We start from the raw sequence: 26,096 nt of genomic DNA on the forward strand, positions 1-26,096 counted from the left end.
CCGTTTCAGATGGTTTTTACCGGCCAGGTGTGACTCAGGAAACAGCGAGCTTTAAAAAAAAAAAAAAAAAAAAAAACATCAAATCTAAAACTGACTGCTGCTCCTCAACAAAACAGTGGAAAGAAAACCAAGAAAAAAAACAATGTGACGTTTAAAAACTGTTTCCACTACACACAAAAAAATCTGTAAAATACTAATAATTTTATAAAAAACCGGTAAAATCTTTTCCAGTGCAGGATGTAAAATGATTGTTGGACTCGAGACGTCTGGGTTTGTGTTTCTATTTTTAGTTTCTGTTTTGGCTGCAGCTCCGTAATTAGAGACGAGAAGCTGCAGCTGGACGACGTTCCTCACTTCATTCTGCTTCTCTGCTGCTGCTGTTTAAAAACGAGACGCTTTCATTGAGTCAGCATGAGTTCCTGCAGCCGTTAAAGAGCTCAAGTTATCTGGACTGAACGCGTCGTTGGCTTTAAACTTCAGTAAAGTCTTCCTCTGAACCTCAAACTACCACAAACTAAACAGCCTGAAGTTAATCCTGAGAACCATCCAGACAGCAGCGTAATCTATCTATCAGCGTTAACACGAAGCTAAAACACCAACAGAAACTCAAACTGAAGTTCAGGATTCAACAAGAAAGTTTAGCTGAAGTTTACTGTAAGAAGACACATTTTATAAACCCAAAGATTAAAGCCCAAAACTCAGGATTAAACTCCAGATTAACAATAAAAATGTTAAAAAAAAAAAAAAAACAAAACAAAAAAACTACAATTCCAGGATTAAATCAAAAAACAAGTAACAATAAACCCTAAAATTTACTAATCAGAAGGGAGTTCTGGTATGATTTTTAAAGAATAAACTCTTAAAAATCATAAAATAATAGAAAATATTTGAGGTGCTATGCTAAACTAAACAAAGTGGTAAATTCAGGGTTAAACTTGAGAGTAAGCAAAAAAAAAATTATAATTAAATAATAATTAAAACAAAACACAAGAAACAATAAATCGGAAAATTTATGAATTATGAGGAAGATCTTATATGATTTTTTAAAGAATAAATTATGAAAAATCATTACATAAAACAAAGGCTTGAGATCATACACAAAACTAAACAAAGCACTAAATTCAGGAAAAAACTCAAGATTAAACAAAAAATGTTTTAAAAGAACTGCAATTTCTGCATTAAAACATAATTAAAGTGACAATAAACCCTAAAATGTACAAATTATAAGAGAGTTCTTGGATAATTTTTAAACAATTACCTATTAAAAATCATTCAATAAACTCATTATTTCATCGGTTTTAGATCATTTTAGCTAGAACCAGGAGGACAGAACCAGGGGGACAGAACCATGAGGACAGAACCAGGAGGACAGAACCAGGAGGACAGATCCATGAGGACAGAACCAGGAGGACAGATCCATGAGGACAGAACCATGAGGACAGAACCAGGAGGACAGAACCAGGAGGACAGAACCATGAGGACAGATCCATGAGGACAGAACCAGGAGGACAGAACCATGAGGACAGAACCATGAGGACAGAACCAGGAGGACAGAACCAGGAGGACAGAACCATGAGGACAGATCCATGAGGACAGAACCAGGAGGACAGAACCATGAGGACAGAACCAGGAGGACAGAACCAGGAGGACAGAACCATGAGGACAGAACCAGGAGGACAGAACCAGGGGGACAGATCCATGAGGACAGAACCAGGAGGACAGAACCATGAGGACAGAACCAGGAGGACAGAACCAGGAGGACAGAACCATGAGGACAGAACCAGGAGGACAGAACCAGGAGGACAGAACCAGGGGGACAGAACCAGGAGGACAGAACCAGGGGGACGGATCGAGGGGGACAGATCCAGGAGGACAGAACCAGGGGGACAGAACCATGAGGACAGAACCAGGGGGACAGATCGAGGGGGACAGATCCAGGAGGACAGAACCATGAGGACAGAACCAGGAGGACAGATCCACGGGGACAGAACCAGGAGGACAGAACCAGGAGGACAGAACCATGAGGACAGAACCAGGAGGACAGAACCAGGAGGACAGAACCATGAGGACAGAACCATGAGGACAGAACCAGGAGGACAGAACAAGGGGGACAGATCCAGGGGGACAGAACCATGAGGACAGAACCATGAGGACAGATCCAGGGGGACAGAACCAGCAGGACAGAACCAGGAGGACAGAACCATGAGGACAGAACCAGGAGGACAGAACCAGGAGGACAGAACCAGGGGGGACAGATCCAGGGGGACAGAACCATGAGGACAGAACCAGGGGGACAGATCGAGGGGGACAGATCCAGGAGGACAGAACCATGAGGACAGAACCAGGAGGACAGAACCAGGAGGACAGAACCATGAGGACAGAACCATGAGGACAGAACCAGGAGGACAGAACAAGGGGGACAGATCCAGGAGGACAGAACCATGAGGACAGAACCAGGAGGACAGATCCACGGGGACAGAACCAGCAGGACAGAACCAGGAGGACAGAACCATGAGGACAGAACCAGGAGGACAGAACCAGGAGGACAGAACCAGGGGGGACAGATCCAGGGGGACAGAACCATGAGGACAGAACCAGGGGGACAGATCGAGGGGGACAGATCCAGGAGGACAGAACCATGAGGACAGAACCATGAGGACAGATCCAGGGGGACAGAACCAGGAGGACAGAACCAGGAGGACAGAACCATGAGGACAGAACCAGGAGGACAGAACCATGAGGACAGAACCAGGAGGACAGAACCAGGAGGACAGATCCAGGGGGACAGAACCAGGAGGACCTCTGAGAGCGTTCTTGCCTCCAGTTGTTGACCAGACGAGGAGGGAAACCTCTCGAGGTCGACGGTGTTTGTTTTGCAGATTCACGACCTTCAACCTCTCAAACAGTTTGAAAACCGACCAATCAGGAGGCAGGAATGCCTCCAACCAGGAAGCTGTTCTCAACGGTGGGAAGTTTCCCTGGAAGCTCTGAGGATGACTCAGGTGTTGTTACCTGGCCGACGTCATCGCAGTGATGAGTCACAGCGAGTGAAAGATTTACAGAAAACTACGAGCGACACGCCTGTAGGAGCTGCAGATATCAGCAGATCTCCACCAGTTAGATCAGTCAGAGAGAGAAAACCACAGACCTTCATCTGAACCACTCTTCTAGTTGTTGAAAACTTCCTCCAAACGTCCGACCAACAGCCCAAAACACATATTATACACACATACAATATTTAATTTACAGCCACAGAAAGACCAAAAAGGCAGAAAAATCCAAATATCCTGCATATATCACCAGTTATTTCTGTCTTTTATTATCTGCAGCTATTATCAATATAAACTTACTGTTTATGCAGTAAAACACTGTATTTAAGGTACTTTTACTGCTTCTTTTGCACTGCATATCACTGTTTTTGTACTTTTACTCCATGAAATTAGGGCAAAGTTGAACCTGATCAAAAACAATCAGACAAAACAAGACAAAATAGAGTATTTTTGCCCCAAAACACTCCAAAAACACCAGATTTTTCAGCTTTAAATCCACATTCTGGACTTGTTTTAAACAAATGTGGATGTTTCTGTAAAAACAAACCTTCAAATGTCTAACCAACAGCCCAGAACACAAAGATATTTCATTTACAGCCAACAAAGACCAAAAAAAAGCAGAAAAATCCAAATGAACAAGAAGCTACTGCAGCTATTATCGATATGAACTTACTGTTTATGCAGTACAAGAACTGCACCATAACCAAACTTTGCACTTTTTTGTACTTTTATTCAGTGCAATGACAATAAAGTTGAATCTAACCTTATAATCTGAGATGAAACAAGACAAAGTTCATGATTTTGGCCTGAAAACTCCAAAAACAGCTGATTTTTCAGCTTTAAATCCACATTTTCGACATATATGTGGACATTTCTGTAAAGACTTTTATTTTCGGGTCACAAAAGACCAAAAAAAAAAACCCATAAAAATCCAAATGTCCTACAAATATCACCATTTATGTCTGTCTTTTGTTGCATTTAATGCACTATTAAGACAAAACGAAGCATTTTTGTCCCAAAAAACCTGCAAAAACAGCAGATTTTTCAGCTTTAAATCCATATTCTGCACTTCTGTTAAACATGTGGACATTTGTCTTGTGCATGAAGCTTTTTTTAGTAAAAATCAATAAAATTAGTGTAAATTTGAACTTCAAAATGAGCACTTAGGAGACTAGAACCTGGTGAAGACTCCTAAATCCAGCAGGGACATAAATAAAGTCTTTTCTGTCCTCTGGGACTCAGACTTCTATTAATAACTTTACAAGACTTAGTTTTTTTTCTTGGAGGAAACCAGAAAAGAGGTGCGGAAATACCAGAGTTCCTCAGGGACTGGAGGTCCACCTCCATGTTCTGGTCTTGGAGGTGGACTTAGAGAACTGAGGTTCTGCTGCTCCTGGTGTCTCATTTACACATTTTAATCACTTCTGGAGCTCAGACTGGAGGTTTTTTTTTTTTTTTTTTTTTTTTTTTAGCACTTTAAGGAGCTTAAATCCTCATATTTCTGCTGGAAGGACCTCCTAAATGTCGCTGCAGGAGCTTAGATGAAGCTTTCTGGGTTCTTACCTCGGTGAAGAAGTTATCCATGGTCCTCTTACTGTAATCCTCCAGGGTTTACTGAGTCTAAACGGCGCGTCCGACTCATGGGTTGTTCCAGTGAAATCCCGGAAAACAAAGAGAAAAACTCAGATAAATCCCAGAGCCTCAGTGGATCTTCATCATCCTCCTCAGGGTCTGCAGGACTCCGGATCATGCAGCTGCAGGAGATCCACGCTTTGTCTTCAGCAGGAGTCAACCAGAAGTTCTCCAGGAGCCGCTCCAAAGTCCTGGATCTCCTCCGTCCTGGTCCTGGTCCTGGATCTCCTCCGTCCTGGTCCTGGATCTCCTCCCCGCTAGATTCGGTAAACAGAGGATCGGTCCAGGAGCAGAAACGAGCCTCCGGTGAAACTTTGGAGACGCGGAGTGAGTCTGAGACCCAGCAGAGAATAATGTTGAAGCTCCTCCTCCTCCTCATCACCATCATCACCATCATCATCATCATCATCATCATCATCCTGCTGCTCTGACTCCTCCTGCTGTCAGGAAATATAACAGAAGAAACTTTATTCTGAAGCACTGCTGCAGGATTTTAAACAAAAACTCTCAATAATTACTTTAAATTCACCTTTAATAAGAGAAGAAACATTTTTTTTCTAAAGCACTGCTGCAGGATTTACACCAAAAACTCTAAATTACTGATTAAAATGTAGCTTTAAAGTTGTAAACATCGTTTTAAGGGGTTGTATTGACATAGTAATGATGCATCAACTTAATAATGTTCTTAATTTAAGCTCTAATTACTGCCTCAGTTGATTTAAATCTAAATTTTAATTCAAGAAACTTAATGAAACTGGCTGGCAATTTCTTTTTCCCACAACTTTGGTAAACATTTTGATTTCAAAGACAAAAATGTGAACCTTTAATGAAACATCTAATGAAAACTTATAGAAGAAACCTTTATATGAAGCACTGCTGCAAGATTTACACCAATAAAATCTGAATAATTGGTTTAAATTAACCTTTAATATTAGAAGAAACCTTTATTCTGATGCACTGCTGCAGGATTATAACCAAAAAATATAAATTACTGATTTAAATTAACCTTTAAAGTTGCAAACTCAAAATTCAATGGATAAAATCAATGAAAATATGCTTAAAGTGAGTCAAAATTTATCCAGATTGATCAACAAAGTTACCAATTGTTTTGCTGTTGGCTGTAAGAGTGAACACAACAATCTTCAAGTGCTAAAACTTGTTGAAATATTGTCCAAAATGATTCAAAATGTGTCCAAAATCAATGAAAATATGCTCAAAGTGACTGAAAATGTGTTGTAAAGATGTAAAATTTATCCAAAACTAGTCAAAACTCATCTAAAATCTGTCAAAATGTGTTCACAGTGATTCAAATCTTGTCCAGAATCTTTTAAAATGTATGCAAAATTGATGAAAAAGGTTCTACTGTTGGCTGTAAGAGTGAACACAACAGTCTTCATGCACTAAAACGGGTCAAAAAATTCTCCAAAATGACTCAAAACCCATCTAAAATCAATCCAAAAGTGTTCACAGAGACTCAAACTTTGTCTAAAATCAGTCAAAATTAGTATAAATTGACTTTTAAAGTCTAAAGCCACAAGTTAAGTTCACCAGATGTTTGGCTGTTGGCTGTAAGAGTGAACACAACAGTCTTCATACACTCAAACTTGTCAAAAAGGACCTAGAAAGTTGTAAAATGACTCAAAATGTGTCCAAAGTCAATCAAACAGTTTTCAAAATGACTCAAACCTCATCTAAAATCAATGAAAATATGCTCAAAATGATTCAAAATTTGTCCAAATTGATCAAACATTCTGCTGTTGGCTGTAAGAGTGAACATAGCAGTCTTCATGCACTTTAACTTGTTGAAAAATTGTCTAAAATGACTCCAAATGTCTCCAAAGTCAATGAAAATGTGCTCAAAGTGACTCAGAGTTTATTCAGTAGAATTTGTCCAAAACTACTTAAAACTCATCTAAGCTGCAGTCTCTAATGTAGCACCCCCTGCTACTGGCTTTTAGATTAGATTGAGGTGAGGGTTTACTGGTGTTTTACTGTGTTTACTGGTTAGAACCTCTATAATAACTGTTAGCTGCAATGCTAATTTCATGCTATCACCTGCCACCAAACCGAATACCTAAAATTAAAATGAGGAACCTTTAGGACCATTTGAAACTATTACCTAAGTAAAGAGGTTTTATCAACTGGTGAAGAACCGGAGAGCTTTCTCAAGAACCATTTACAGACTGATATTTATCTGATAGTAGAAGAAAATACAACTCAGTTTGTTTTGACACACAGTTTAATAGAAACAGAACCCTCTTTAGTTCTGATGTCTTCCTTATTTCCAGCATTCCTCCGGTTCTAGGGGTTAATAGTAATAACGGGCCTTGTGGAGATGGAAAGCGTTTCTGCTGCGTCATCATTTGTGGGTAAGATTAGCCTTTAGCCTTCGCTAATCACAGGGACTCGGAGACAAGCTTGACTGGCAGTAATTACCAAACCGCCCTCCATCTAGACCTCCTCCTCCCCCTCAGCTCCACGTTCAGGAGTCCTTCACAAAGTTCCAGAGTTCCTGTGTTCTTAAGGAAATGTGTCGTACTCTTTCCATCCGTCTGTTGATTAACCCTTAAAAACTCATCTCATCGTGTCACTGTTACAGTTTTAGAGGTTTGTTCCTGTAATAAAGGAGTAATTGAGTTTGAAGAAGCAGATTCTTAAAAACAGTAAAACTGGAAGTTCCACCCTTTAAGCCTACATGATTGGTTTATTTGGTTTATTACACACAAAAACCTTGATGTCTAAATCCGTAACTTTGAGATTGTCGTCGGTACAGCACGTTTTTTGAAGGTCTAAATTTACTTCACTCATAATGTGACTTTAAGAATCTAAAAATCTCCATATGAATGTGTTAACGAGGTAAAACGTGACAGGATTTTTACTGGAAGGTTCTTTAACATCTACTGAAGAAGCAGCCGACTCGTCTTTTTGAAAACATCTTCAGTAACTGGCGCTTAAATAACAGTGTTAATGTGGTTTTTGGATCCTGAACCTTCAAAGCTCCTTTTGAACTTAACTCTGATGTTTGAAACATCTTCTTCTTCTTCTTTTGACCTCAGGCTGCTTCTTCACTCTAATTAATGGCCAATGACAGACCTCTCAGACCGACGAGGTAATCAAAGGTGCAGAAGTTCTTCAGCTGCAAATGGAAGAACGCAAACAGGAAGTAAAACAGCATCAGAGTGTTTACTGGAGGTCAGAACATGACGTATAAACTGAGGATCTGTTTACAGCTTGTTTACTATGAACAGGACACCACAGATAAACATTTTTTGTAGATATTAGACAAACAGAACATCTGGACACTTTGACCTCCTTCTTCAGGTTTCTCAGAGATCACGAGTAAAGAGTCTTTTCCACTAATTCTCAGTTGGATTGAGGTCTGGACTCCAGAACTTCCACCGTGTTGTCTTCAAACCATCTCTGAGGATCTTTGTCTGTTTGCTTCGACTCATCATCTGGATGGAAACTGATCTTTTCCAAGTCTCAGTTTTCTTCAGATGCATCAGGTTCTCCTCCAGGATTCCATTTACCATCTACCTTTACAAGCCTTCCAGGACCTGCTGCTGAGGAACATCATGATGCTGCCACCACTGTGCTTTATATCATGATGCTGCCACCACCATGCGCACATCATTATGCTGCCACCTCCATGATTCACCCTGGGGATGTTGTGTTTGTGATAAAGTTCAGTGTTTGGTGTCCATCAAACATATCATTTAGTCTGATGGTCAAAAAATTCCATCCTGGTCTCCTCAGACCAAAGAACCTTCTTCCAGGTGTCTTCAGAGTCTCCACATGTCTTCTGGTGAACTCTAGTCCAGATTTAATTTGAGTTTTTTTCCATCAGACTCTTTCTATTTGTCTCCATAAAGCTTTGACTGGTGAAGAACAGACAACAGTTGTTGGATGAACAGTCTGAGACTGGAACTCCTTCAGAGGAGTCATAGGTGTCTTGGTGGCCTCCCTCACTAGTCTCTTTCTTCTCGGTGTCAGTTCTTGAGGACGTCCTGCTCTAGTCAGATTTATTCATGTTCCATCTTCTGACCATTTCTCCATGATGGATTTAACTGGACTCCAAGAGATGTTCAGGAACTTGGAAATGTTCTTCTATCGTCTTGACTGATGCTTCTCAACAACCTTTTCTCAGAGTTTCTTGGAGTGTTCTTTAGTCTTCATGGCGTCGTTCTATCCAGGAGGACTGATCCACCAGAGACTGGACTTTCCATTTACAGGAGTCTTTATCCTACAATCACTGAGACACATTCACTGCACTGTTGACTTTTAGTACCAACTGGGTGTAATATTGTTGAAATGGTCATTTTAAAGGGCATGAATACTGAAACTAGTCAAACTCTGGATTGATTGACTTTCTAAAGTGTGAATCTTGGCACATATCTGCCTCATGCCTCGACGCCGTCGTCAGCAGTGAGTTTTGACGGTCTACTCCACAGGAACTAACCCTCTGAGATAAACAGGCTTGTGCGGTCTTGTTGCTGGTATCTGCTTAGCGCTGTCGGGTTTAGCGCTACATGTTGGGAAACAGAGAGAGCTGACGGTTTAAAAGGGTCACTGGTAGTTCAGAGGCAGCGGGATCATCTCCGAGCGAACGGGATTTATCAGCAGAGGTCGGGTTGCTGCGTCTTCCAGAACAAACTGACCTCCACTTAATCCCCACATACTTCCTGCTGGACGTTTTCTCACCATGGGAACCCTCCAGAGCCGCTGGAACGTCGACAACAAACCCAGTCCAACATGTTGGTGGCAGATAGGGGTCTGATTCATTTCAATATGTTCATTTATTCATCAGTATAATATGTTGACTACCTGTGAAGTTCTAGCGTTTCTTGATTATTGCCAGAGTTCCTCGAGGTTCTCCTGATTCCGAGAGAATCATGTGAAGACAACAGCTTCTAGAGACTCACAAGATAGAAGAGAACAGCTGGACAGACTGAAGGAAGACAAGGAACAAAAACTAAACCATTCACATCTGTACCTTAACCAACCTAGAACTAACTTTACTAAACTAAATATCCTCTAAACTAAACTAAACTAAACTAAACTAAACTAAACTAAACTAAACTAAACTAAACTAAACTAAACTAAACTAAACTAAACTAAACTAAACTAAACTAAACTAAACTAAACTAAACCAAATGGTCCTAAAAGTTTTTCATTTATATTTTAGGTATTGGGTTTGGTGGCGGGCTGCACAGTGGTGTAGTGGTTAGCATGTTCACCTTGCAGCTAGAAGATCCCTGGTTCGCGTCCCGGCTTTCCCGGGATCTTTCTGCATGGAGTTTGCATGTTCTCCCTGTGCATGCGTGGGTTTTCTCCGGGTACTCCGGCTTCCTCCCACAGTCCAAAAATATGCTGAGGTTAATTGATCATTCTAAATTGCCCGTAGGTGTGAATGTGAGAGTGATTGTTTGTCTCTGTATGTAGCCCTGTGACAGACTGGTGACCTGTCTAGGGTGTCCCCTGCCTTCACCTGAGTCAGCTGGGATAGACCCTAGTGAGGATTAAGTGGTGTATAGATGATGGATGGATGGATGGATGGATGGATGGATGGATGGATGGATGGATGGATGGATGGGTTTGGTGGCAGGTGATAGCATGAAATTAGCACTGTAGCTAACAGTTATTTTCATTATTGGTGAATCGTTTTGTTGATGAAAAACAGTGAAAACAATGAGAAATTAGAGTCTTGGAACATGTTGTTCTGTCTGACTGACAATCCAGAACCCAGAATATGGACGTTATTATGATGGATGTAATGAAAGGAACCAAGAAACGCGTCACCAATAGAACCTCAATTCTTTTGCCAATACTGCCCTCTAGTGTCCAACTGTCAGTAATGCAGCACCAACATAACACCACTAAAACTTGAAATTACGACATACATTTTATTTTTATCCAAGAAGAACAAAACTGACACATTATTTTGAGGAAAAAATAAAAGCAGAACAAACAAAAGAACCTAGATCTATTTATGTCAAGATGAATGAACACCAGTTTTTTTTCCAAGCTACAACTTTTTAGTTCTGCAAAGTTCTGCTAATATTTTCAGCAGTAAGTTCTCTTTTAGTTCCCAGAACGTTCTTCTTCAAAGCAGAAAAACTACAAATGTTCTAAAGATGTTTGGTGAGAACATTGTTCGACTGTTAGGGTCTAATGTTTTAAAAAACTGAATGTTCTCCTGAGAACGTTCTTACCTTCTTGGCGTGTAATATTGTGGAACACTGTGGGAACGTTTTATAGATTCTATGATGTGTTCCTTCAACAATATTCCCAAAACATCCTCAGAACATTACAGCCAGAATGTTTCACCTTTGTTAATATATCACATTACAGGAACGTTTTATGAAGAACATTCTGTCATCTGAGGATTCAGTAACATCTTGACAACATTTTCCAGATGTTGCATTGAGAACATCCTTCCTTTGTTATTATTGTGGAAACGTCTTATAGAAGTACGTTCTATAAGGTGTTACCAAAAGTACGAAACATTCTATCTTTAATTATCTACACTAGAGGAATGTTATAAAATGTTCTATATAATAAAGCATTCTGTCATCCAAGGCCTTGAGAACATCTGGAAAACAGTTTTTGAATGTTGGTTTGAAAATGTTCTGCCTTTGTTTTCATCGTGGAAACGTCTTCTAGAAGAACGTTCTATCATGTGTTCCCTCAACAAAAAGGCAAAATGTTCTACCTTTAATCTGTTACATAACAGGAACCTTGTGAAATGTTCTGTATAATAAAATGTTCTGTCATTTGAGCCCTTGATAACATCTGGAAAAGTTTTTGTTTGTTTGTTTGAGAACGTTCTTTGTTTATTCCCATGGAACATTATGAGAATGTTTAATAGAATAATGTATTCCTCTGGAAAATTTCCAAAACATCCTCAGAATATTGCAACCAGAATGTTCCACCTTTGTTAATATATCACATTATAGGAACGTTATATAAACATCATCTGAGGCCTCGAAAACATCTGGAAAATGTTTTCCAAATGTTGAATTGAGAACATCCTTTCTTTGTTAACATTGTGGAAAATTCTATAACATTCTATAATGTGTTCCCTCAACAAAAACACGAAACATTCTACCTTTAATCATCTACATTAGAGAACGAATGAGGCCTGAATAACATCTCCAAAACATTTTTGAATGATGGATTGAAAATGTTCTTCCGATGATATCATGGAACATTGTGAGAATGTTTTATGGAAGAGTGTTCAATGATATGTTCCTCTGGAACATACCCCAAACCCCCTTAGAACATTACAGCCAGAATGTTCCAGCTTTGTTAATATATCACAGTACAAGAACATCTTATGAAGAGCGTTCTGTCATCTGAGGCCTTGAAATGTTTCCTAGACGTTGTATTGAGAACATCTCCACTTTAATATCATTGTGAAAACTTCTTATAGAAGAACGTTCTATAAGGTGTTCCTTCAACAAAAAGACTAAATGTTCTACCTGTAATACATCCTATCACAGGAACGTTACAAAACGTTCTGTATAGCAAAATGTTCTGTCATTTGAGGCTTCAAGTACATCTGGAAGACATTTTTTGTGAGAACATGTTTTAAACGTTGAGGACGTTTCTGCTTTGTCATTGTAGAACATCTTCTGAATGTTAAAACGTGACTGGAAGTGAACATTTTTAGAACTTTTAATTCAAACACGCTCTACTTACCATAGAACATTATGGAGCATTGTATAGATTCTACAATATGTTCCCTCAACAACATCCTCAGAACATTGCAGCCAGAATGTTCCACCTTTGTTAATATATCACATTACAGGAACATTTTATAGAGGCCTCGATGACACCTGGAAAACCTTTGTTTTTTTGTTGTTCTTCCTCTGTTATCATGCAACATTGTGAGAACGTTTTATGGGAGAACGTTCCTTGCAGCCAGAATGTTCCATGTTTGTGAAGGAACGTACTAAAAAGAATGTTCTGTCATCTGAGGATTCAGTAACATCTTGACAATTTCCAGATTTTGCATTGAGAACTTTCTTCCTTTGATATTATTGTGGAAAGTTCTTACTATAATGTGTTCCCTCGACAAGGGCACGAATCGTTCTACCTTTAATCATCTAGAATGTTTTATGGGAGAACATTTATTGTAGCCAGAATGTTCCATGTTTGTGAAGGAGTGTGACATAAAGAACGTTCTGTCAGCTGGAGAACATGTTTTAAATGTTTAGAATGTTCTTCAATTGTCATTGCAGAACATCTTCTGAATGTGACTGGAAGTGAACATTTTTAGAACTTTTGATTCAAACACACTCTTTTCTTGCCATAGAACATTGTGGAACATTTTATAGATTCCACAGTATGTTCCCTCAACAACATCCTTAGAACATTGCAGCCAGAATGTTCCACCTTTGTTAATATATCACATTACAGGAACGTTTTATAGAAATCATCCGAGGCCTCGATAGCATCTGGAAAACCTTTTTTTTGTTGTTCTTCCTTTGGTATCATGGAACATTGTGAGAACATTTTATGGGAAAACGTTCATTACAACCAGAACGTTCCATGTTTGTGAAGGAACATAATATAAAGAACGCCGTGTCAACTGAGGATTCAGTAACAACGTTTTCTAGATGTTCCATTGAGAACATCATTCCTTTGATATCATTGTGGAAAGTTCTTACAGACGAACGTTCTATGACCTGTTCCCTCGACAAAAGCAGTAAACATTCTACCTTTAATCATCTAGAACGTTATATGGGAGAACATTCATCGCAGTCAGAACGTTCCATAATTTGTAAAGGAACATAACATGAAGAATGTTCTGTCAGCTGGAGAACGCGTTTTAAATGTTGAGAATGTTCCTGCTTTGTCATCGCAGAACATCCTCTGAATGTTAAACCGGAAGTGAACATTTTTAGAACTTTAGATTTAGAACATCATTAGAACTACGTTGTGGGAACCGTTCTCTTCTTTGTTGTCATAGAACGTCTTCTGAATGTGAAAATGTGACCGGAAGTGAGCTTTTTTTTCTTTAGAACATCATTAGAACTCCGCTGTTGAACCGTTCTCTTCTCTTGTGATGAGATAAATCCGCATCAACAAGTGTTTGGAGCACCAACAGGTTCCACATAGAACCTGGCGAAGGGCAGGGGGCGCACGGAGGTCACAGAACAGAGAACCTGGGAGTATTTCCTGTAAAAGCAGCGCAGAGAACATTTAGGTTCTCCTCTGGTGCGCAACTCGAGATCTGAGGAAACGTAAAAATCCCCAGAGACGACAAAAGCAAATTAAATCGCTAAAATGTGGTTTTTGGCGCAAATAACTGCCTCCTTGGAGACTCTAGTTTGGCTGATTTGCGCTAAATATAGCGGATTTAGTATTATGGATAAATTATCATAAAGAAACTCTGAATATTAGCGGAAATATCTGCGCAAAAACGCACCGGAACCTTTTAACATCGTGCGTAAAGATCTGAGACAAATTCTTTTTCTGCTCTCTCTGCGTGCACACACACACACACACACACACACACACACACACACACACACACACACACACACACACACACACACACACACACACACACACACACACACACACACACACACACACACACACACACACACACACACAAAATAAAAAAAAATCTCGCGCGTGCACGTGCGCACGGGTGCGTGTGCGCGCAGGCGGAGGATCGCCGAGCCGAGCCGTTCCGTGCAGCAGGCACAAGCCGCTGGGCGCGCAGGAGAAGCCGCAAAAAAAGAATCCAGCAGCCGCCAGTCGAACCTGCGAGGAGCAGCAGAGGAGCGCCGCAACTTGAGACGGTAAGATCCGCCGCCGGTGCACCGGGAAACACCGGGAAACCGACGCTTTTCACGGTCCTTGTGGCTGTTTTTAATTTCATTTATTACAAGAAAGAAAAACAAAAGCTTTTGTCTTTTCCACCTCCTCTGTTGTGGAGCCGCCGCCGCTCGGAGGGAAGCAGACAAAAGACGCAGAGGTTTGATGGAAGCATTAAAGATGAATTAAAAAAGCAGAGAAATGGAGAAAATTCCTCTTTTTGTGCACGAGCTTTAAAAAAAAAGGGGTGTGTACAGTCTGGAGGAACACGCGCTCCGACGCACGGATTCTGCTTTTTCACACTTTTATTGAAGGAGGAGAATTTTAAAAAAATGCGCTTTTGGGGGCGCGCAGGACAGGAGCGTCTCCACGGCCGGTGCGCGCACCCCTCACGCACTCTTTATTATTTATTGATTGCTCTGACATGGTTTATGATTATATAATTTGCACGGGGAGGGGTGATGCTGCTGCTGCTGCTGAGGGTTTTCTTCTTCTAATTTCCAGCCGCGGCTCCACCTTCTTTGTCTGAGCTGGAGGTGTGACACCGGAGCGGCTCGAGCCACATTATGTCATGATTCACATGAATTATTGAATCAGATTTCCATTTTTATTGCGCTGAGGGGGAGCAGGAGGAGGGCAGGAGGAGGTTTTGGGGTGAGGGAAGCTGAATCTTCTCCTCGTCGCTGCTGCACGTTTAATAACGTTTGTATTTTTTCATTCTGTGTGATTTCTGAAATGTTTTTCCTTCGTGCAAACTTCAGCAGCATCCTCCGCCGCTTAATTGCCCTGGTCCTTTGTTTGCCGCGGCACGCATGCGCACTGGGTGTAGGGTGTGGATGGGAGAGATGCCACCTTGCCTATCAATAGGATGGAGAACAGCAGCAGCAGCAGCAGGAGGAAGAGGCGTTTAAATCTGGGTTTATTTATCTGTTCCAGACAGGAAAAGATGCCTGTAGAATTAAAAACGTGCTGCTGGTGGTGTGTGTTTGTGTGTTTTTCTCGGTAGAAAACGTGTGTTTTGTGTATGTTTTGTGTGTGAATGGAGCTCCAGTGTTGGTTGATGCTCTTGGAGCTGAAATATTCTGCTGCAAAATGCAACAATCGAGCAGTATTGATGAATTTCACGGCTTGAATCGTGATAACTCAAGTCGTTTTCATGCAAAATAATCTATTTTTATATATATTTACCTTTTTTGACATTATCCATGCAGCTAATCGTCATTTTACAGAAATCCTGAATGATGTCTGCTACCGTTTGCCTGATTTTATGCACAACTTTTGCACATTTTATGTCATTATCACCTACTATGCTACATCGCTTTGCAGATTAACCTATAAAATCTGCAATAAACACATCAAAAACATACATTTTTGACAGATTAGCCGCTTTGCTTCACCTTAAATACGTAATAATGCATCACAGAGAACTCAACATTCACTTTAGCTGCACATTCTGTTTATTTTACTTTAAAAAGATCTTAAAAACATCAAATTTATTTGTTCAGTTTGCTGTTTTCAAACACCATGCTGTGGTTAAATGTGTATTTTTGCTCCCTGGAGGTCAAGTTTTCATCTTCAAAGCCCAATCATGAGCTTTATTTTGTGCAGTCGGTGGTTTATTTGCACTGTTACCTCTGTTAGGGTGTATAGTTTCCACTATTCTGCTTTATTTGACGTAATCATCCACCTTTTTCACCATTTTGTATTTCAGAGAACATTTAAACACATTAAACTCACCATTAATGTGAACATACGGAGCGTCCTGATTGGCTCGTGAGCCATCATGTGACTGATTCCACCTGAAGACGTTGTTCTTGCCCTAAGGTACCTGCTGACACCTGTTCGCTGGAGGCCAACCCCATGTAGAGGATTCACAGAGTAGATGTTGAATTTCTGCAGGTCGCCACGGTAACGCAGGGGGTGTGGTAGTAGCGATGGCGTCCGCTCTGTCTGGCTGCTGATTGGCCGCCACTCGTTCATTCATCTGGCTGGACGGAGAGGAACGTGATGAGAAGTTATGACGGTGACTCATCCAGTCGCTGCTCAGAGGAGAGAGAGAGGGCCGACATATAGGAATGATACCTCGCTCGCCCTGTCTGTGTCTGCTACATACAGTCTAATACAGATAAATAAAGTAGCCAAAAGTAACTGGACTTTTTGGTATAGGGCAGCAAGGCAATCTGTCCACATACTTTTGACTATTTGTGTATCAGACAGGACACTTAGATCATGTTTTTGTGTTTTTGTGCACCGATATCGTCTCATACGGGTAAATGATTCGTCTAAAGTTAGCAGACGGGTTAATTTAGCACAACAAGGCAATCTGTCCACATATTTTTGACCATTTACATAGTAGGGATGTAACATCTAATATAGATAAAATGGCTGAAAGTATGTGGACGGTTGATTATAGGGCAACAAGGCAACTTGTCTGCACACTTGTGACTATTTGCATATGGAAATCGTGTCAACCCATGTATTAATGAAAGAGACAGAGGAGGGCAGACGTATTAATGATGCTTTGCTCGTCCCGTCTCTGCTACATAAAGTCTAATACTGATAAATAAAATAGCTTAAAGTATGTGGACGCTTTAGTATATGGTAACAAGGCAATCTGTCCATATACTTTTGACCATTTATGTATCAGACAGGAAACTTAGATCATACGCGTGTGTATTTGTGCGCCGATATTGTCTCATACAGATAAATAACTCATCTGAAGTAAGTAGATTGGTTAAAATAGCACAACAAGGCAACTTGTCCACATGCTTTTGGCCATTTACATAGTAGGAATCTGTCTGTTATAGATAAATAAAGTGGCTAAAAGTATGTGGACGCTTTAGTGTAGGGCAATAGGACAAACTGTCCACATACTTTTGACCACACACATAGTAGGAATCTATTTCATATAGATAAATTGTCAAAAGTAACTGGATGCCTTAATATAGCACAACAAGGGAAGTTGTCCACTTACTTTTGATCATTTACACAGTAGGAATGTAGCTGTCTAATATAGATAAAATAGCTAAAAATATGTGGACGGTTGATTATAGGGTTTCAAGGCAAGTTGTCCACATACTTTTGACCATTTACATAGTAGGAATCTAATTGTCTAATATAGATAAATTGTCTAAAGTAAATGGACGGGTTAATATAGCACAACAAGGCAAGTTGTCCACATACTTCTGACCATTTACATAGTAGGAATGTAGCTGTCTAATACAGATAAAATAGCTATAAAAAATGTGGACAGTTGATTACAGGACAATAAGGTAGCTTGTCCGCATACTTTTGACCATTTACAAAGTAGTATCTAACTGTCCGATATAGATAAATACATTGGCTAAAAGTATGTGGACGCTTTACTCTAGCACAACAACGCAATCTGTCCATATACTTTTGCCCTTTTGTATAATAGACAGGAAACTTAGATCATATGTTTGTGGATTTGTGCACCAATATGGCCTCATACAGGTAAATAATGAAAAATAATTAATCTAAAGTTAAGTGAACAGGTGAATAAACATCAATGAGGCGACCTGTCCATATCCTTTTTTTGTTTTTACCAGACAACAAACAGAGCTACACAATGTGTGCGTTTGTTGGCAGTAAAGAGCCTTTGTGGTTCCCTTCCTGCAGAGATGTCATTAAAAACGGGATCACTTTCATACGAGTCGGTCTTAATGAAAGCTCCGAGCTGCGTGTGATGGAGGTTCGTTAAAGCAGACGAGGTGAAATAAAGGAGCGTAGAGGAAGGTGGGGAGGAAGAGCTGCAGGTTGAGTCACTGCTGCTGCAAACCGGCATGAAAAAAGGAAAACGTAGGGAGGCTATTTTCACTCTCAGGTTTTAGGAGTTTTCTAGCGAACATGTCGACATGGGACAGAATCAGGACGATTTCTGCTTCTGTAAACAGAAAACTGCAGTCTGTGGTTTGTAGAAACACAGAAAAGTAGCGTTTAAATGCAGATAAAATTAGATTTATAGGATTTAATGGACTGTAACAGATTGTTTCCAAGGTTTTACTAAGTCTGGAAAAAATACTATGAAACTTTCACTCCTTACATTGTTTTTTCCAAATTCGCCTCCAGTTCCACCAATAATTCCTAGATTTTTTGTCATGTAAACTGTTGGCTGCAGGCGAGTCGTAAATGGTTTCCTGGTTGCAACAAGAATAGCAGAGTTGTTTGTTTTTTTACAGAATCTGGTCGCAGCAAACTGTTTATTTTTGGCCAATTTTAAATGAAACTTATAGAATAAAGTGATTTGGATGAAATATCACAGACAAGTGGTTCAAGAACTTTTCTGTTTTTACACTTTCTAGCTCTGATAACCAGACCATTCCAGAACTGGAGGACATTTGGGCTTCTAATGTTTGAAAAATCAACCTTCTCTTTCCCAGTTTTCTGCTCCATATTCATCAATAATAGGTATTGATTGGCTCAGCTTCCACATCAATGGTAGCATTTTTATTCCATGTTTTCTGTGTTGTTTGCTAACTCTACTCTAATCCATGCTAATGTGATCTTTTTCTCAGCAGTAGAAGCTAGATATTTAGCTGCTGTTACTGCTGACCAAGAGGACAAACTGACTGATGGAAAACAGTCCAAAGAATTAGTCTGATCCTGATAATATGAGATAGAGTGAGACATTCAGTCAAGGCTGACAATGTGAGGAAAAGATGAAAAATAGAAGAGAGAACATAGCTTTGCTCTACACATTCTTTAAGAAAACTGTTTGATGACAATGATGACAAAAACCAAACACAAAATGATAAAACAACATAAAACAACAAAAACAAGACATAAAACAACAAAAACAAGACAACAAAACGACAAAACTGAGACATAAAATGACAAAAACAAGGCATAAAACAACAAAAACAAGACACAAAACGACAAAAACAAGAAAAAAAACGACAAAACTGAGACATAAAATGACAAAAACAAGACACAAAACGACAAACAAGACAAAGTGACAAAAACAAGACACACAATGCCAAAAAATTGTATTTTTTTGGTTTTTTAAAAGGTATTTTCAAACATTCTTTTATTCTAGTTTTTTAAGATTTGGTCTCATTTCCACAACAACTGCATGTTTTAGTATTTTGTATGTGGATTATTTGAATTTCTAGTTCTGAAACGACACAAATGGTGTCATTCTGCCGACTTCTGTTGATGTTTTGAAGTTTCTGACGGGTAATTATTACAGGTGGCCTGATTATAAAAGCAGTTCTGCTGTTTGCATTTAATTGCAGGAACTTGGTGACATTTGAGGCTTATCTCGGTTGACATAAGTGGGCGTGTGCAGCTTTTTTTATTGTGTAATTATAACGGTAGAGTGTGCATGTGTTTGCTGTGTTGTTCTGAATACTTAATGAGGATCCACATGCGAGTCCGAGGCCAGAGGGCTGGACGCTTTTATCCACCGTCAGCCCAACAAACCCACTGTTTTAACAGCAAACTGGCACACAGAATTAATGTAGGAGACTTTTTACAAGGCAGGACTAAAACAATCACTTTTTTCAAGTAAATGTAATTAAAAATGTAGTTTAACGATATATATACAAGCACCAAACCCTGCTTTAATCAAATTACTGAGAAAAATATTGAATTAAATTTCACAACATAATGTGAAATTAGCTTTTTGTTGCTAATTGCAGCCTGTTTATCTCCTCAGTTTTGACACTTTTCTGTATGATTCTCTCTGTTTTAACTGTTTTTTCACATCAGTTTGCTAACACGTTAGCCATCTATAAAATTGAACTATCTTTTGACCACTTGTGTATCAGACAGGAAACTTAGATCATATATTTGTGTATTTGTGCACCGATATCATCTAATACCGGTTAATAATTTGTCTCAAGTAAGTGGACGGGTTAATATAGCACAACTAGTCAAGTTGTCCACATATTTTTGGCTATTTACACAGTAGGAATCTAACTGTCTAATACAGATAAAATAGCTAAAAGTATGTGGATTGTTGATTATAGGGCAAGGCTAGTTCTCCACATATATTTGACCATTTACATAGTCGGAATGTAGCTGTCTAATATAGATAAAATAGCTAAAAGTATGTGGACGGTTGATCATAGTGGCTTAAGACAACTTGTCCACATACTTTTGACCATTTGCATAGTTTCATGTAATAATACCTCGCTTTCCCCGTCTCTGTGAAATTAATGTGAAACTAGCCTTTTGTTGCTGATTGCAGCCTGTTTAGCTCCTCAGTTTTGACACTTTTCTCTATGATTCTCCCTGTTTTAGCTGTTTTTTGTACCTGTTTGCTGACACGTTAGCCGGAACATTTAGAAAATCGAATGAACTTTGCAGCTTTTTAAACGTTTCTGGATAATTGTGGTGCGTAAACAAACATGGAGTGTAAATATGAGTAAACACAGAGTAAAAAACCTGCTACTATTACTGCAAGGTGAAAGTAGCTGAGTTTTGGCCTCCAAAATCACCTCTAACCTCCATATGTGGACTTTTGTTAGAACTAAATTTCATCCATTAATGGCTACAGAAGTCTCTGTCATGGTGCCCCTTTGCAAGCTAAACCTCCACAATGCTCCCATCCTCAAAAAAAAAAAGAAAATTCAAACACAACGCAACTGCAATAACAACCACAAAACTACTCATTTAACAATTTATACTTAAACATTCCCATGGTTCCCAAACGCAGAACTAGCCTGTAGCTTTAGCATTTAGCTAATTATTAATCGGATGACTGTCTCTTTAGGAAATAGTTGGAAATTTGCAACCGAGATGCAAACTACCGGGTAAAGGAAACGTAATTTCCTCAACCAGTTAAAGAAATTTTCTCATAATAATAATATTGTAAGTGTGAATGATGCATTGTGGATAATATTCCTGTTTTATTGGTGGACATTTTTCATCCGCCACACATCTGTAGCTACAATAACATCCTGAATAACACTGGATTGTCTTTATTGTTTCAGAGGTCATTAAGTAACACATGAGTCTCTGTCATGGTGGCCGGTCGCTACGCTAACAATCAAAGCAGTGTAGTGACCGGGCTCACAGAAAATAGTTTTTTAAGGGTTTTAAGCTTCATCTGGTCACCTGGTTACCCACGAAAAAAATCATAAAATTACATTTTACAGTAAATTTGTATGAAGCTATGAATGCAGTCATTGAGGATTTTTGTTTCCAACCCACTGCAGTCAAGATAAAAACTATTATTTGTGTTGCTAACAGCAATAAAACACTGTACGATACAGCATGTCTGTCCAGTTATGTTCATTCTTGCTGGAAACTATTTTCAGCTAAATGACAAAAATAATCAGTTTTTCTCTGAGCGTAATTAAAAATGCAGTTTTGCTGTTTGGAAATGTAAAAATCTGTTTTTTTTTCTGCAGGTTTCATGACTGCATAGGCATTAATTCCTGCTTTAGTCCAATTATTGAGATAAATATTGAATGAAATTTGTAGTTATTTATCGCATTAAACGGTCAGAGGCTCCACCTGGTGGAACACTCAGGTACTACGGCTGATCAACAATACATTTTCTGACACGCAAGATTATCTTTTTAATGCTAATTGATTAATTATTAACACTTCTAGCCGCTACACTTCCTGCCTGATTCTGTGTTCCTAAACAAGACTCGATGCTACGGAGTTAGCATCTGTTACAGGACTGTTGTGCTGGAATGAATTTGTGAAGTTTTGAACAATAAAACACAGCTTTAAAGCTCAGTGTTGTGAAAATAAAACAGTGGAACAGAACAGCTGCTGCAGTGTGGAGTGTGAAACGGGGAAGTTAATTTCTTGGAAAGTGTCCACCGTTAGCTGCCAGTTGTTTCACGCTGCTGGACGGATGGTGAAGGTATAAAAGTGGAGCGTTTGATTCTCTACAAAGAGCGGCTGCAGCGACGCCACAGCCGGCTTCTGCTGCTTCACACTTGTAGCTTTTTGAGGCAGATAAGACTCCGCATGTGGCCTCGGCTTGATAAGCTGCTCCTCTGTCAGGAATGAGGAACTCGGACGCTTCGGTTTCCTGCTAAAGGAAGCGTGACGGCGTGTTAAATGACCACGAGTTTCAGTTTCAGAGTTTATTTTGATGCTGAAGTGGAGTCACGGCAGAGAAAATGGAGGCGAAGTGTGACTTTTGTTCTGTAGCTTGTTTCTGTTTGAGGATGTTTTAATGAGTCACAGTTCCAGTAGAACCGTCCCATGACTCCGTGGTCATGTCCTCTGTGCTTTAAATGCTCGTTCTGGGGGTTGAAAGTTACACTTGTATGGATTTTTCAAAGGCAGATTTTTAGTCCTAGTATCTTTAAATTCTACATAAACTCCTTTAGCTGAAAACACTTTCCAGTAAAAAAAAGAATATAACTGGACAGACATGCAGTATTGTACAGTATTATATTGCTGTTAGCACAATGAATAATAATTTTTGTCTTGATTGCTTTGTCCTCATTTACAGGCACCAAAAAATATTGTTTCTTTGTCTGAAAAAAATCCAAAAATTCATTAAAAAATTCCCCAAATTTCTGAAAATTTGCAAAACCTTTATGAAGAAAACTCCATCCATCCATCCATTATCTATACACCGCTTAATCCTCACTAGGGTCATGGGGGGGCTGGAGTCTATCCCAGCTGACTCAGGTGAAGGCAGGGGACACCCTAGACAGGTCACCAGTCTGTCACAGGGCTACATACAGAGACAAACAATCACTCTCACATTCACACCTACGGGCAATTTAGAATGATCAATTAACCTCAGCATATTTTTGGACTGTGGGAGGAAGCCGGAGTACCCGGAGAAAACCCACGCATGCACAGGGAGAACATGCAAACTCCATGCAGAAAGATCCCGGGAAAGCCGGGACGTGAACCAGGGACCTTCTTGCTGCAAGGCGAAAGTGCTAACCACTACGCCACTGTGCAGCCCAAGAAAACTCCAATAATTCCTTAAAAATTTCCCTTAAACATTTTATTTTTAAAAAAATCCCCCAAATTTGGCAAGCAAATTCTTGTAAATATTTTCAGAAAATGAGTAAAAATCTTCCAAAAAAAAAATCCTAAAAATATCTAGTGATTCCATATATATCAATAAAACTTCTAATATTTTCTTTAAGGACATTCACATTTTTTTTGTGAAAGTTCTTTAGAAACATTTTTAACTTTTCTTTTTTTCCACCAAAAAATGTTGAAAATGTGGACATCAGAAGTTTCACTGTGAAAATATTTTTTCTTCTCATTTTCAAACTTTAAAACGGGTCAATTTGACCTGCAGGATGACAGGAGGGTTAAACTCCAGTCTTTGACCTGTGGTTTCTTCAGTCAGCATTGGTTTGTTTGGGGGACTGAAGTGGAAGCATCTTCCTCCTCCTCCTCCTCCTCCTCCTCGTCCTCTCTGATTTGACGGCAACATGTCCTCGTCCTCAGAGCTCCTCCATCTGTCACATCGCGCCTTGTCTTCCAGGAAATTACAGCTCAAACCCGGAGCGACATTGTTATCTGATCTGTAGCCCGGCGGGGCGGCGATGAACTCCAGAACACTCAGTCAGTCGGTGGGTTCGTCCTTGTGGATGTGAAATGTTTGATAAAAGGACGATCGCTGTGTCTCTGCTGGCCTCTTATCTGAGCTCAGACCGACTCCAGACTGAGGAGATAATATTCTGACACTTATGAGACTTTAATAGTGTGTCGTTTTCATTCTGTCTGGAAAAGCTGCACCTTTTTTCATCGCCCTGCAGCAGAATAATACTGAGGTGCTGTCAGACCATTCTACGATGAATGAATGAATAAGCAGGATTCAGCCCTACAACTGGAGGAACCCTCACAGCTGATGTTTCTGGAGTGAATTTATTGAACCTGGAGGCCTGTAATCTGTCTTCCTGTATTCTTAAATACACTGAATCAAGAAAAGTATTTTTCGTAAATAAGCTGACATGATGTTACAGATTCATTAACGGTTTTATGTTAGTTTTTCTTCAAAAAAATATGCAGGAAAAGGTAACAGAACTTTACGATGCAAAAGTTATAATGCACACATTTAATTAATATCAGCAGAATAGTGAGAAATACAACTAAAAAATGCAGAATTAATAGAAACCTTCCAGCTTAAAGTAGCATGTTACTGCAATGTAAAAAGAATAGAAGAGCTTTTTTAGGATTATGTTTTTTTAAATAAATTGTTTATAGTTTATTTAGATTATTAGAATTTTATATTTTTTAATAATATAATAATACTAATATAATATAATATAATATAATATAATATAATATAATATAATATAATATAATATAATATAATATAATATAATACAATACAATACAATACAATACAATACAATACAATACAATCTAATATAATATAATATAATGCAATGCAATGCAATGCAATGCAATGCAATGCAATGCAATACAATACAATATAATATAATATAATACAATATAATACAATACAATACAATATAATATAGTATAATATAATATAATATAATATAATATAATAAACCTTTCCAGCGGAGCATCGTGAACCATATTTCAGTGATATCAGCATGTATGCAGGACAAACAGGAACAATTTTATTGAGGTTTTGTTAAACAATAACTCTGAGATTGTCTTTGAACGTAAATAGCAAAATCTGTGACATTCCTGTTTCCTCCGGATCTAAACGAGGCTATTCTGATGTTGTTAATTATTAACTGCAGGAATTTCCTGATTCAATGATTGTAGATCAGCCTGAACCTCGACAGGAGTTCACACATTTATTTCTGTAACAGTTCCTGTCATATTTAAGGTAAACTTTTTTGTAAATTTGATTATTCCGTCTTATAAATATCATTATCTTCTAATTAATTCAGAGAATTATTGAACTGCAGGCAGTGCAGATAAGAGATGAGTATAAAAAGAAAATAAAAGTGTGAATGGTTAAACATCTGTAATATGTAGAACCACCTGTGGACACTGAGTCCATTTCCTTTTTTGTAAAATAATTCAAACCGAATCAAGAACTTTTACAAACTTGTTCAGAGTTTTACGTCATCATTGTTTCAGAAAAATATGCAAGAAAATGAAACAAAACTTTTCAATGCAATTCAAATCAAAAGAAATATCTGTGGAATAATAAAAAACTACTAAAATACACACAATCAACATAAAACTTTCAACTCATTTTCAAACTTTAAACCGGGTCAATTTTGACCCACAGGACGACACAAGGGTTATAGTGCTGAATATAGCTAGCATTAGCATATTAGCGTCTTGTTTTAAGTGGATTTTCTTTCATTTGACAGCGATAAGCCTTTAAAGCCGTCAGACAGATGAAAACAGTGTTTAGCTGATTTTTTCGGTGAAGCCACGGCAGCCTTCATCCTCCATCAGCGTCGTCTTCCTCTGAATAATCGACACCAGAGGATCGGTCTGAGAGCAACAAGACGCTCCAGAGTTGAGACTCAAAGCAGCGAGACGCTCCAGAGTTGAGACTCAAAGCAGCGAGAAGTTCCAGAGTTCAGACTCAAAGCAGCAAAATGTTCCAGAGTTAAGACTCAAAGCAGTGAGAAGTTCCAGAGTTCAGCCTCAAAGCAGCAAAATGTTCCAGAGTTCAGACTCAAA

The 26,096-nt window shown here is 39.1% G+C and overlaps 2 protein-coding genes across 2 annotated transcripts in view; one reads left to right on the forward strand and one right to left on the reverse strand.

The window, feature by feature from the left end:
• myo10 (myosin X) overlaps window positions 1–4,755 on the reverse strand; it is a 129,889-nt gene extending 125,134 nt beyond the window's left edge. The window contains exon 1 of the mRNA XM_055014180.1: window positions 4,614–4,755. Coding sequence (XP_054870155.1) covers window positions 4,614–4,634 — 21 coding nt within the window. The 5' untranslated portion in view covers window positions 4,635–4,755. The remainder of the gene's footprint in view (window positions 1–4,613) is intronic.
• Window positions 4,756–14,336: 9,581 nt separating this feature from the next.
• The window catches only part of basp1 (brain abundant, membrane attached signal protein 1), a 46,832-nt gene continuing 35,072 nt past the window's right edge, over window positions 14,337–26,096 (forward strand). Inside the window, exon 1 of the mRNA XM_023270724.3 lies at window positions 14,337–14,497. The gene's annotated coding sequence lies outside the window, so the exon portion shown is untranslated. The remainder of the gene's footprint in view (window positions 14,498–26,096) is intronic.

Source organism: Amphiprion ocellaris, chromosome 10 (assembly GCF_022539595.1).
Source record: "Amphiprion ocellaris isolate individual 3 ecotype Okinawa chromosome 10, ASM2253959v1, whole genome shotgun sequence".
Lineage (NCBI taxonomy): Eukaryota > Metazoa > Chordata > Actinopteri > Pomacentridae > Amphiprion > Amphiprion ocellaris.